Raw genomic sequence first — 14,638 nt, 5'->3', positions numbered from 1 at the left:
TGTTACCAAATTCAAATCCAATAAAAACATTGTTTTAAGGGTTTTCCCCCTCTTCATGAAAGGTAGCATACTTCTTTCACCACCCTACCAATATGTTGCATTGTAAGAGGATCTCAGAAATTCATTTCTTACACTCCTTAATCTTTTCCAATAGAATTTCATTTCTAATTGAAACCAGATTATTTTTGTTAGGGAATATAAAGAATGAGATGAATATTTTCCTCTGACTGTTCAAATAAAATATTGCACAGTTAATCCAACTGAATTAATGGCTTGAGGATAAATGTACCTGTCTGACAATCAAGGAAACCCATGGATAACACTTTGTGTTAGTAAATGCCCAAAAATATATAGTATATTTTTATTGGATTCAATAACCTGTTCTACTTAAAAGAATATAACATGTAAAAGTCAGTATTATATAGGATAAATTTCAAAGACTCCTGTATAAATAGCATATTAAAATAGGAAAACTTTATCATACATTAAATATATACTATTTCAAATGATCTATTTTTGAAGAGTCACTGGAGTTTATTGAAGCACAAAATTTCTTGTTATATTTTCAGAGGTAAAATCTCTTTTGAATGTTTAGGGGTCAAGTTCTTAGTTTTTTTTCTCCTTTGAATTGTAGCTAAAGGACTCTGTGGAAAATGAATAATACAAAGAAAAACATTTTATGAAATGATAATAGGTCCTTTGTTTTAAGCATACCTTAATGCAATGGTTTAGGAAATGGAGAATTATAATGATGTAGTGTGAAGTAAAAGTAAATGTGACTAACAAGGTAAATGCCAACTATTTATTGAGAATTATGCAGCTTTTATAATAATTTTGAGAGAAGCAAGTTAAGCTGGATGTCTGTATCGTTAGGCTTGGATACTACTTTTCACACCAACTAATGGGGAAAAGTTTACGAGCAATTTCTACTGACCCATTCCAGAACAATCGGAGCAAAATTTAGCATGCTGTTTTCTAGGCACAAATAACCATATTTGCTAATAATTCTCTAATTTTTATTCTTTTATGAAGTAGATAAAGAGAGATGATTTGTCTAATTTTATTGAAGATTTTAAGTAACCTCTACACCCAACATGGAGCTTCAATTTACAACCCCAAGATCAAGAGTCACATGCTCTACTGACTGAGCGAGCCAGGTGCTCCTATTTGCCTAATTTTCAAAAGTGAATGGAAATCTAGAATGAAGATGCCTTTTCTCTGAGCTTCTGATGAAATGATCTCAGGCACAAACCCGTTAAAGCTACTGACATTTTGTAATTGTCACCATGTTATTAATTATACTTTCAAAAGTCACACATATTTAGGCTTACCCTGAGGACGATTATCCTTCTTGCGAGCACCAAGCCTTTGTGCTTCATTTTCTGAGTAAACGGGGTGTCTTTCATTGTGAAATACAATCTTGTGCTCTTGTTCACTGTCAGATGTTATGAGATACCTTTTCTTGTCTTCATCTGTTTGAAGTCTCTTATTTTCAAATATCAGACACTGTTCCTTCGCCATATCCATCATGAGTCTTTCACTTTCAAACTCATTTTTATGTCTTTTATTTTCAGAATCTGCTAGATATTTTCCAGAATTGGGGTCTATTTGATGTCTTTCAAAGCTATCCCAACTTTTTTGAGGGTCATCCCTACATTTTCCAGAGCTATGCTGAATTCTTTCGGACCTAAATTGATATCTTCCAGAGCTATCCCAACATCTACCATAGTCAAAGTTCAATTTTTGTCTTTCAGAGTCAGTCCAGCATCTTTTAGATTCAAACCTGAGGCCCATCCATAAACTTTCCAAGTCAGAGGCCCTCTGGCAATTTTCAGCCTTAATTGTGTGTTTCACTGAATCAGAGACCATCTCTGGGCTTTCAGAATCTAAGTCATTTGTATGTCTTTCAGACCAAGAATCCATCCTGCATCCCTCAGTATCAGTGCTGAACTGGAATGTTTTAGCATCCATGACACATTTCACAGCTGTTGAGGCTAGCCCATATCTTTCTGAGTCTGAGTCCATCTCACATGGTTCAGAATCAGATTCCATTATATATCTCTTAGATCTTATCTTTTCCTGGTGTTTTTCTTCCCCCATCAGACATACTGACGATGCAGAAGCTGAGTCCATTTCATCTCTATCCATGTCTGAGTCTATCACATACCTCTCAGAAGCAGAGAGCATCCAGTGTTGTTTGGTCTCCATCAACATTTTCGGAGATTCCATCAGGCTTTTTACAGAATCTGAAGCTATTTTGCATTTTTCTGCCTTTAGCGGGTGTTTCACAGATGCAGAAGCCATAGGGGATTTTTCTGAGTCTGAATCCATCTCAGGTCTTTCACTGTCTGAGTTCAACCCATATTTTTCAGAGTCAGAGTCTGCCAAACATTTTTCTGAATCTGAGTCCATCCAGTGTTTCAAAGAGTCAGAGTCCATCTGGCATTGTTCAACTCCCACTAGCTGTTGCTCTGACTCCATCAGGTCTTTCATAGAACTTGAAGCCACCTGGTATTTTTCTGCTTCTTGCAGATGTTTCACAGAGTTTGAGTCCATGAGACATTTTTCTGAGTCTGAGTCCATTCCCCATATTATTGAATCAGAGTCTTTTGAGTGCTGTTCTAAGTCAGAGTCCAAACCAATGCCTCTATCAGAGTCAGAATCAATCACACATCTTTCAGAGCCAGATTCCAGCAAAGGGGTGTCACTTTCAATTATTTTTAGGTCTTTGAGACTTTTATAGTCCAAAGAACCCGTTGAAATTTCAGAAATTTTTGTATCAGAAGCTTCTGTTTCAGACTTGCTTCCTTCATCATGTGACATCACAATTGCTCCTTCATTACTTAAAGAAAGACAAACATGAACACCTTAAAAATATTCATCAAATGTTAAATGTTTTCTCTGTTGAAAACCTTTCTGTGTGAAAATACTATAGAGTACACATTTCTATCAGGTTGTAGAAAGTAAGAAACACCACCAACATTCTTGTGAACAAATTGGAATAGTATCAGTGTAAGCAGATTTTACACTTGCATTTACCCTTACATTAACTGTTTTCCATTACAGCTGAAAGTAATAGCCTGCCTAGGACACTCTCTTGAAATGTACTATTTTCTTGTTCCTTTCTAATCAATGAATCATTATTTTGGGACTTGAATATCATGTTAATAATGTAATGGAAAATAAAACAAACTTTCTATATTCTACACCAAGTTAAGGTTGTAGATCTGGTTTTTAGTGAGGCTTACCTTGGAGTGTTGAGCCTTTCTGGGGAAAAATATTCAAATTTTTCTGGTACTATTTCAATTGGAAGGGACACATCTTGAAGTGAGAATATAAGTTCACTTGATGAATTAGTTGTAGTTATTGGCTGTAAAAGCAAAATCAATCATAAACCAAGTTATAAATTCTCAGTTGCATTTACCATGAAAAATAGCACACTTAGTAATTTTGATTGAGGGGAGTATATCACTTCATTAGCTTCACTTGTGCTTGAGGGAAAGTCATAGTGAGAACCTCTTCCAAAGTAAAACTCCAGAATTAATATTTAAGTATAAGGGCAGACATGATAGATATGTTGTAAGGTGTGTTCCTAGCCTCTACCTTTCCAAGAACTAATGGCCATTCCCAATGCTGCATTGGTACTGTTACCCAGTCTCTTGGTTGTAGGTAGCTGGAATTTTACCCAAATTGGAGTAGATTCTCTTTACTTGGGATTTAGAGTTAGAATTCAGGTGTTTTTCTGCTGTGTTTGAAGTGTGCACAGGCATTCTCAGGCACTACGAGAAAACAGTCTGTCATATGCCTAGAGAAGTAGAAAAAAGTCAAGAAGCAGAGAATGTGAAGAATAAAACAGCCATACATAAAGGAAGTTGAAACCACATATCATATGCCTCTAGACAGACGAAAACATTTTTACATGGGTTCCTGATTCCAGTTCCTCCTAAATATTTACTTTCTGTCCTTGAGTTCTCTATGGTAATGATGATCCTTGACTTAAGTTCTTATCACCCTCCTTTTGGTTTTTCTCAAGGTAGTATGAATGGGGTTCTGTTTCTTTCAACCAAAAGGAGCCTTCAGGGACATCATAGTTGCTGTTAATATTTTATTGTTAACCTTCACATATAACATACCTTAAAAATGTGTCTTTTAGACAAATAAGGAGTCCAAGCACAGGAGAAGAGAAAGTTAAAGAAATGAACAAAATGAGTTTTATCTACACAAAAGATTTACTCCATTTTCAATAAAACCCGTGCAAAAAATAGACTTATAACATGACATTTAGGTATGATATAAGAAAAAAAATTCCATGAGGTTTAATATACTCTATAATTGATTATAACAAAAGATTTAGAATGTCCTGTCTCAGCAGACAACTGTGAGGCTCACATGAACTAGCGACTAAGAGAAAACACTCACTATGAAAACTGGTAAGACATAACGTGTAAAGGAAATGCAATGTTGATTTATATGGCAAACAAACATGAACAATACTGAAATTTTCACACCCTAGGAGAAGTATATAAGAAATAAATTTCATGTGCTTCTAAACATTCGTCTAAAACATGCCAGTACTCAGAATTTCTTTTACTCCTAGTCTCAAATCATAGTAATAGCTTTTCTATTATGACTCCAATTCACTAGTTTTCATTAGTTTGAAAGTCAAGACAAAAAATTAAAGGGTGAGGAAAAATATAAGCAAACTTTATTCAACTAAAAATAATATATGCTTAATAAAATAATATTTGCCTTTATGAATTTGCAACTAATATCCTTTCATGTATTGGATTTATCAGGATACCTGGCCTCCTCAGGAACTATATAGATAATGTTTCTATTCTTTCCAAAAGAACCAAAGGCAGCTACATATTCTACTACACTGATAAAAAAAATCTAACAGAAAACACAATAAATATGGAATTCACAGTGGTTATTTAGGATTGTCATACTTCCTGATGTTTGGGGACTTTGACTATAACAAACATTTATGTCTGCTTTTTGGAAAACTAAACCAAATATCTTCTTTAGTAAGAATACTTTAAAAGATGGTGTAGAGTATCAGAAGGGTTAAGTGTTCTTCCTAGTAATACCACTTTCCAGAGGTGACACTTTTGAAATAAATATTTTCTGCTAGGTGATTAAACTTCAACTAACATCAAAAGAGGGTAAAAGATATTTATAAATTAATTAGAACTTTGTAAAAGCTAATCTATCTTTATCTCTAAGGCTATGCTTTCCTGAGAACTGTAATTCTGAACAGTACTGATTTCTAATTGAGAGAAAAAAATGCTATGAAAACTAAATTCAATTAGATTGTTAAATAAATGTCTCCAACTAATGAATCTGTAAAAAGTTCCCCCTCTTTCTAGAAAGTTGCTTCTTTCCTCTAAAGCATTAATGTACAGTTTTGGGGTGCCTAGGTGGCTCAGTCGGTTGAGCGTCTGACTTTGGCTCAGGTCATGATCTTGAGGCTTGTGGGTTCAGGCCCCACGTTGGGCTCTGTGCGGACAGCTCAGAGCCTGGAGCCTGCTTCTGATTCTGTGTCTCCCTCTCTCTCTCTACCCCTCCCCCACTCACACTCTCTCTCTCAAAATAAATAAACATTAAAAAAAAGAATTAATGTACACTTTTATACTGTACACTAAACTGATTTTTAGTTAAGTCCGTAAAACTCTGTCCAAAGGTTTATATCCACATTTTCCTTTATTTATATCTATTTTTACTGCATCTTATATAGAACAAAGTTGTAATTTTATCGAATAATCTTAACAGATTACTTTAGCCATTAAGAAGAATAAATTTATTAGACCATTTCCTGATCTGATGACATCAGTGCCATGGCCACACACCTACAATATATAATTGTATTCTAGTTAGCCACTGTTCTAAAAGAAATAGACTCACTGTTATCTAGGCCTCAGAGTCTAACAGCTGACTCCCAGGCAAACTTCTAGGTGCATGGGGAATGTGAAGATAACAAAAAGGTTCGGTTAATAAGCTATATAGAAAGGTTTTGCTCCATAATGTTTTTTTTAATAAAAAGTATTTTTGTGTAATTAATGTTAATCTTAATGCAATTATATGATAAGGAAGTCATAGCATGTGATTTGAAAAATTTTGAGGATGCCAAGGCTTAAATAGGGAGTTTTAGAGCACAGTAAGAATCCCCTTTACTTTTTTTTTTTTAATTTTTTTTTCAACGTTTATTTATTTTTGGGACAGAGAGAGACAGAGCATGAACGCGGGAGGGGCAGAGAGAGAGGGAGACACAGAATCAGAAACAGGCTCCAGGCTCCGAGCCATCAGCCCAGAGCCTGACGCGGGGCTCGAACTCACGGACCGCGAGATCGTGACCTGGCTGAAGTCGGACGCTTAACCCACTGCGCCACCCAGGCGCCCGGAGAATCCCCTTTACTTTCTAAAAGAAGTAAGATCCAGGGGCACCCGAGTAGCTCAGTTGGTTGGGCATCTGACTTTGTCCCCAGTGATATAGCAGTTCATGAGTTCAAGCTCCACACCTGGCTCACTGCTGTCAGTGCAAAGCCACTTCAGATCCTCTGTCTCCCTCTCTCTGACCCTCCCCTGCTTGCACTCTCTCAAAAATAAATAAAATATTCATTGTTAGGGCACTTGTTGGGATGAGTACTGGGTGTTGTATGTAAGCCAATTTGACAATAAATTGTATTCATAAATAAATATAAATTTTTTTTAAAAATCTAAAAAAGAAATAAACGAAGTAAGGTCTGTACTTATGAAACTTAACTCTTAAATGGTCCTCCTTTTGGTAAACTATCCCCATCATTGTACATGGTACATTTCCCTAGAGGTTTACTTTGGGAAAGCATCACTTGTAAGAATTCCCATTTGCTATTCAATTTCAAAGAAAGAAACCAGAATATCCAAGTATTCTATGCCCTGCCGGCCAAATCCAGCCTATGATCTGTTTTTGTATGACCCAAGAGCAAAGGAGATTTTATATTTTAAAAATGTAAAAAAAAGTAAAGTGCAAAAAAGTCTTTTAGCCCAGCAGGGAGAATAGTTCCTTCAACAGTTTAGGAAATAAACAACCTGACCTTACACATAAAATAGCTAGAAAGGAACAATAACCAAAGCTTAAAGCTAGGGAAAGGAAGGAGCTAATAAAGATTAAAGCAGAAATAAATGATATAGAAAGGAAACAAAAAAACACAAAACAACAAATCAATGAAACTAGGAGCTGGTTCTTAGAAAAAAAAATAAAATTGATAAGCCTCTATCCTCACTTATGAAAAAGACAGAAAAGGACCCAAATGAATAAAATCACAAATGAGAGAGGAGAAATAACAACCAATACCACAGAAATACAATGGAAGTGAGTATTATGAAAAACTATATGCCAAGGAATTGAACAACTTGGAAGAAAAGGAAAATTTCTAGAAATATATAAAATACCAAAACTGAAACAGGAAGAAATAGAAAAGTTGAACAGACTGATAAGCAGCAAATAAATTGAATCAGTAAACAAAAATCTCTTAACAAACAAAAGTCCAGGACCAGGTGGATCCACAGGAGAATTCTACCAAACATTTAAAGAAGTTAATACATATTCTCAAACTATTCCCAAAAAATAGAAAAGGAAGGAAAACTTATAAACTCATTCTATGAGGCTAGTATTATCCTGGTATCAAAACCAGATAGATACACTAAAAAAGAGAACTACAGGCCAATATCCCTGTTGAACATGGATGTAAAAATTCTCAATAAAATACTAGCAAACCAAATCCAACAATATATTTAAAAAATCATTCATGGATGCCTGGGTGGCTCAGTTAAGCATCTGACTCTTGATTTCATCTCAGGCCATAATCTCACAGTCATGAAATCAAGTCCCTTGTTTGGCTCCATGCTGGGCATGGAGCCTGCTTAAGTTTCTCTTTCTCCCTCTCCCTCTTCCCCTCTCCTGCTTGTGCTTGTTCTCGCTCTCTTTCTCCGTCACAAAACAATACTTCAGTAGAATCAAGTGGGATCTAGTCTTGGGTTGCAAGAGTGGCTCAATATTGGCAAATATATCAATGTGATACACCACATTAATAAAAGAAAGGAGAAGAACCATATGATAATCTCAATAGATGCCAAAAAAGCATTAGACTAAGTACACCCATTCATTATATAAACCCTCAACAAAGTAGGGATACAGGGAACATACCTCAACATAATCAAGACCATCTATGAAAAACCCATAGCTAATATCATCCTAAATGAAGTAAAACTGGCAGCTTTTCTTCTATAGTCAGGAATAAGACAAGGTTGTCCACTCCCACCACTGTTAATTAACAGAGTACTGGAAGTTCTAGCCACAACAGTCAGACAACAAAAAGAAATGAAAGGCAGTTGAATTGGCAAGGAAGATGTAAAACTTTGACTACTTGCAGATGACATGATACTCTGTATAGAAAACCTGAAAGACTCCACCAAAAAACTGCTAGAACTGATAAACAAATTCAGCAAAGTCTCATGATACACAGTTAATGTATAGAAATCTGTTCCATTTGTGTATACCAATAATAAAGCAGCAGAGAGAGAAATGAAGGAATCAATTCCATTTACAATTGCACCAAGAACAATAAGATGCTTAGGAAAAATGCAGCCAAAGTGGTGAAATACTGGTACTCTGAAAACTATAAAACACTGTTGAAAGAAATTGAAGATGACACCAAAAAATGGAATGCTCCATCTATGCTCGTGGATTGGAAGAAGAAATATTGTTACAATGTCTATATTACCAAAATAATCTACACATTTAATAAAATCATTATCAAACCACCACCAACAACAGCATTTTAACAGAACTACAGCAAACAATCCTAAAATATGTATGAAACCACAAAAGAACCCAAATAGCCAAAGCAACCTTGAAAAAGAAAAGCAAAGCTGAAGACATCATAACTCCAGACTTCAAGTTATATTGCAAAGCTATAGTGAACAAAACAGCATGGTAGTGGCACAAAAATGGACACATAAATAATTAGATTACAATAGAAAACCTATAAATGAATCCACAACTATATGGCCAATTAATCTTCAACAAAGCAGGAAAGAATATCCAATGGGAAAATGTCTCTTCAACAAATGGTGTTGGGAAAAGTGGACAGCAACATGTAAAAGAATGAAACTGGACCACTTTCTTACACCATACACAAAAGTAAATTCAAATGGATCAAAGACCTAAACATGAGACCTGAAACATCAAATCCTAGAAAATACAGACAGTAACCTTTTTGATATTCAGACATACGAACTTCTCTGTAGATGTTTCCTGAAGCAAACGAAACAAAAGCAAAAACAACAACAACAACAACAACAACAACAAACTATTGTAACTTCCTCAAAAAAAGAAAAACAAAAAACCCCAAAACTTCACAGTGAAGGAAATAGTCAACAAAACTAAAAGTCAACCTTTGGAATGTGAAGAGGTATTTGCAAATGACATATATGATAATGGGTTTGTATACAAAATATATAAAGAACTTATAAAACTCAACATCCACATAATGAACTGTCCAATTAAGAAATGGGCAGTAGACATGAATAGACATTTTTCTAAAGAAGAAATTCAGATGGCTAACATGAATAGGTGCTCAACATCACTGATCATCAGGGAAATACAAATCAAAACTACAATGAGATGTCACTTCACACCCGTCAGAATGGCCAAAAATAACAACAGAAGAAACAACAGGAGTTGGCAAGGATGTGGAGAGAAGGAAACCTTACACTGGTGGTAGAAATAGAAACTGGTACAACCACTCTGGAAAATTATATGGAGGTTACTCAAAGAGTTAAACTAGAACTACCTTATGTTCCAGCAATTGAACTACTAGGAATTTACCCAAATATTACACAAATACTATTTCAAATGGATACATGCACACTAATGTTTATAGCAGCATTTTCTACAATAGCCAAGTTACAGAAACAGCCCAAGTGTCCATGGACTAATAAATGGATTGAAAGAAGTGGTGGATACATAATGGAATATGAGTCAGCCATAAAAAGAATGAGATCCTGTCATATCCAACAATGTGTATGTAGCAGAAGAGTATCATGCTAAGTGAAATAAGTTAGTCAAAGAAAGAAAAATACAATATATCACTCATATGTTGAATTTAAGAAACAAATGACTGAAAGGTAAAAAAAAAATAGAAAGAGGCAAACTAAGTAACAGACTCTTAGCTATAGAGAACAAACTAGAGGGTAGAATAATGGGTGAAATAGGTTATGGGGATTAAAGATTGTACTTATTGGGATGAACACCAGATGCTGTATGGAAGTGTTGAATCATTACATGTTACATGTTAAACTAATATTACACTGTATGTTAACTAACTGGAATTTAAATATAAACTTAAAAACAATAAAATGTCTTCATTTGAGACTTCATGTCATATCAAATTATCTCATTGGAATTACTTTTTCTAAAATGTGAATTCAACTTCACGTAGGCTAGAGGGGCTTGAAAGAGAAAAGCATAAACATTTTTATAAAATATCTCAAGAATAAAGTTTACAGTATATTAATTTATGATATTTTTAATGTGTATGGATACTTATTCAAGAAAAATACATCACAAGTATATGTTTTCACTGGTATTACCTTAAGCTATTTAAATGTTAGTGTTTAAATTTAGCCAACTATGTTTAACCCCTCCTATAAGTTCAGTTATTTATTGGAAATAATTCTTGACATCATTTGGATATAATCTGGGGGGGGGGAGGGTAAAAGTTGTTTTGAATATTATAGATAACAACAAATATTTGCCTTTAATTTGAACTAAGAATAATATTTTCATAAATTCCCAAGAAGACAAGTTTAAAAGAAAATGTCAGATATTAAGGGATGGGACAAAATTAAAATATTTCTCCCTGCCTATATGACCTTACCCAGTTTTGTCCATCAAAATCTTCTAAATCCAGATTATATTTTACTCTATGAAAAAATTTTCAGATTAACAGTTTAATTTCTTTTGAATTTACAATACTTTAGTTTTTTGTGTGCACTTAATTCTTGGACAATCATCGATTGCCTTATTTTATTTTATTATTTATTATCTTTTTAAAAATTTCTATTTTGATAGGGAGAGACATAGCATTAGAGGGGAAGGGGCAGGGAGACAGGGAGACACAGAATCCGAAGCAGGCTCTAGGCTCCGAGCTGTCAGCACAAAGCCCCAATGCGGGCCTCGAACCCATGAACAGTAAGATCATGATCTGAGCTGAAGTTGGTCACTTAACCGACTGAGCCACCCAGGTGCTCTATTGCCTTATTTTAGTAGTTGGTGAGTCTAATCTGATTCTAAAACTTTTTATGATTGACCAGCATGGTACAATCTTTTAAAATACATTTGAATTTGATAGTGTTGCTATAAACATTGGGGTGCATGTGCCCCTTCAAAACAGCATAACTGCAATAGCCAAAGTATGGGAAGAGCTCAAAGTTCCATTGATGGATGAATGGATAAAGAAGATGTGGTTGTGGTTACTCGGCAATCAAAAAGAATGAAATCTTGCCATTCGCAACTATGTGGTTGGAACTAGAGGATATTATGCTAGGCGAAATTAGTCAGTCAGAGACAGACAAATATCATATGACTTTACTCACATGAGGAGTTTAAGATACAAAACAGATGAACATAAGGGAAGGGAAGCAAAAATAATATAAATACAGGGAGGGAGACAAAACATAGACTCTTATGGAGAACATACAGAGGGTTACTGCAGGGGTTGTGGGATTGGGGATGGGTTAAATGGGTAAGGGGTATTAAGGAATATACCCCTGAAATCATTGTTGCACTATATGCTAACTAACTTGGATGTAAATTTTAAAAAATAAATTAAAAAAATACATTTGAATTTGAATACATTTAGGCAAGCCCATGACTCCTGGTCCACAACTTTCCCAGTCACTTCTTATTTTTATATATCTGGCCTGCTTCAATTATTTAAGGTACCATTCTGAACCCTAAAGTTATCTGATTATAACCCTTGAGTTCAAGTTTTGATTTCTAACTATGATGTAAGTTACTAGGAAGGAAAAACTCATAATTTATAATCTCATTTTAAGAATTCAGTGACTTCAAATAATACTTAAAACTAAAGAGGACTCTCCATATATCACCATTGGATGAATAATAGATTAAAACAAAGTTAAGGAAATAACAGAAGAACTATATTGCTATAATTTTTGGTTGTTTCTAGTTATTGATTTGCTGACAAATACCCAAGACATAGTTATAATATCTCTGAATTAGATTTGAAAATGTTTTTTTATAGATCAACTAACTAATGTGTATCAACATTTAGGTTATTAGTTTGTAAAATTTACAGTGTGATTTTCCCCTGCAGATTGGTTACTATGGATTACATACGAAATTGCTGAGCTGCAAATTATTATTCTTTGCTAATAGAAATGTTAGTAATTACAAAGGTCACATTGATTTATGTCAAATGACAAACTCTGGAAGCAGTATTAAAGGGATAGCATGTGACTTATGGATGTAGCAAAATCCTAGCTAATAGGTCAATTCTTCATTTTTAAAAATTTTCTTATTGTCATGACTGAACTTCCAGTTACAGTGTTCAAAATGTATTTGTGAAAAATAGATTTAAACAAGCTGTACTTTTTCTGTTTAAAGATAAGAATAATTATCAAAAAATAATAAAACACATAGGAATACATTTAACTGAGGAGGTGATAGATCTGTACACTGAATACTATAAAATAATGATAGAAGAAATTGAGGACATAAATAAATGGAAAAATACCCATGTTCATGGGTTGGAAGAAATAATATTAATTAAAATTTCTATACTACCCAAAGTTATCTACAGATACAATTAAATTCTTATAAAAATACTAATAACATTTTCACATGAATAACAATTCTAGAATTCATATGGAACCACAAAAGAACCTAAATAGCCAAAGCATTTTTGAAAGAGAAGAACAAAGCTGAAGTTATCACACTTCCTGATTCCAAACTATGTTACAAAACTGTATTAGTCAAAACAGAATATTACTGGCATAAAAAACAAATACATAGAATAGAAAAGATGGCGGCTTAGGAGGACGCTGGGCTCACCGCACATCCTGCTGATCACTTAGATTCCATCTACACCTGCCTAAATAACCCAGAAAACCGCCAGAGGATTAGCAGAACGGAGTCGCCGGAGCCAAACGCAGACGAGAGGCCCGCGGAAGAGGGTAGGAAGGGCGGCGAGGTGGTGCGCGCTCCACGGACTGGCGGGAGGGAGCCGGGGCGGAGGGGCGGCTCGCCGGCCAAGCAGAGCCCCCGAGTCTGGCTGGCAAAAGCGGAGGGGCCTGACGGACTGTGTTCCCACAACAAGGGCGACTTAGCGTCTGGGAGGTCATAAGTTAACAGCTCTGCTCGGAAAGCGGGAAGGCTGGAGGACAAAGGGAGGGAGAGCTGCTGAGCCCCCTGACAACAGAGCTCAGTTTGGTGGGGAACAAAGGCGCTCGCCAGCGCCATCTCCAACGCCCATCCCCCAGCCAAAATCCCAAAGAGAACCAGTTCCTGCCAGGGAACTTGCTCCCTCCGCGCAAACACCCAACTCTGCGCTTCTGCGCAGCCAAACCTCCGGCAGCGGATCTGACTCCCTCCCGCTGCCACAGGGCCCCTCCTGAAGTGGATCACCTAAGGAGAAGCGATCTAAGCCTGCCCCTCCTGCCCCCGTGCACCTTGCCTACCCACCCCAGCTAATACGCCAGATCCCTAGCATCACAAGCCTGGCAGGGTGCAAGTAGCCCAGACGAGCCACACCACCCCACAGTGAATCTCGCCCCTAGGAGAGGGGAAGAGAAGGCACACACCAGTCTGACTGTGGCCCCAGCGGTGGGCTGGGGGCAGACATCAGGTCTGACTGCGGCCCCGCCCACCAACTCCAGTTATACACCACAGCACAGGGGAAGTGCCCTGCAGGTCCTCACCACTCCAGGGACTATCCAAAATGACCAAGCTGAAGAACTCCCCTCAGAAGAATCTCCAGGAAATAACAACAGCTAATGAGCTGATCAAAAAGGACTTAAATAACATAACAGAAAGTGAATTTAGAATAATAGTCATAAAATTTATCGCTGGGCTTGAAAACAGTATACAGGACAGCAGAGAATCTCTTGCTACAGAGATCAAGGGACTAAGGAACAGTCACGAGGAGCTGAAAAACGCTTTAAACGAAATGCATAACAAAATGGAAACCACCACAGCTCGGCTTGAAGAGGCAGAGGAGAGAATAGGTGAACTAGAAGATAAAGTTAATGAAAAAGAGGAAGCTGAGAAAAAGAGAGATAAAAAAATCCAGGAGTATGAGGGGAAAATTAGAGAACTAAGTGATGCACTAAAGAGAAATAATATACGCATAATTGGTATCCCAGAGGAGGAAGAGAGAGGGAAAGGTGCTGAAGGGGTACTTGAAGAAATAATAGCTGAGAACTTCCCTGAACTGGGGAAGGAAAAAGGCATTGAAATCCAAGAGGCACAGAGAACTCCCTTCAGACGTAACTTGAATCGATCTTCTACACGACATATCATAGTGAAACTGGCAAAATACAAGGATAAAGAGAAAATTCTGAAAGCAGCAAGGGG

The 14,638-nt window shown here is 36.2% G+C and overlaps 1 protein-coding gene across 3 annotated transcripts in view; it reads right to left on the bottom strand.

The window, feature by feature from the left end:
* Positions 1–14,638, bottom strand: part of LOC125157828 (uncharacterized) — a 412,592-nt gene that overhangs the window by 72,349 nt on the left and 325,605 nt on the right. For all 3 annotated transcript variants that reach the window (XM_047844867.1, XM_047844868.1, XM_047844869.1), the window contains 2 exons: positions 3,249–3,370; positions 1,332–2,842 (listed from right to left, as the gene is read on the bottom strand). In XM_047844867.1, coding sequence (XP_047700823.1) covers positions 1,332–2,842; positions 3,249–3,370 — 1,633 coding nt within the window. The remainder of the gene's footprint in view (positions 1–1,331; positions 2,843–3,248; positions 3,371–14,638) is intronic.

Source organism: Prionailurus viverrinus, chromosome X (assembly GCF_022837055.1).
Source record: "Prionailurus viverrinus isolate Anna chromosome X, UM_Priviv_1.0, whole genome shotgun sequence".
Lineage (NCBI taxonomy): Eukaryota > Metazoa > Chordata > Mammalia > Carnivora > Felidae > Prionailurus > Prionailurus viverrinus.
The sequence above is the reverse complement of the archived record's forward strand: the minus strand, read 5'-3'. Positions and strand labels throughout refer to the sequence as shown.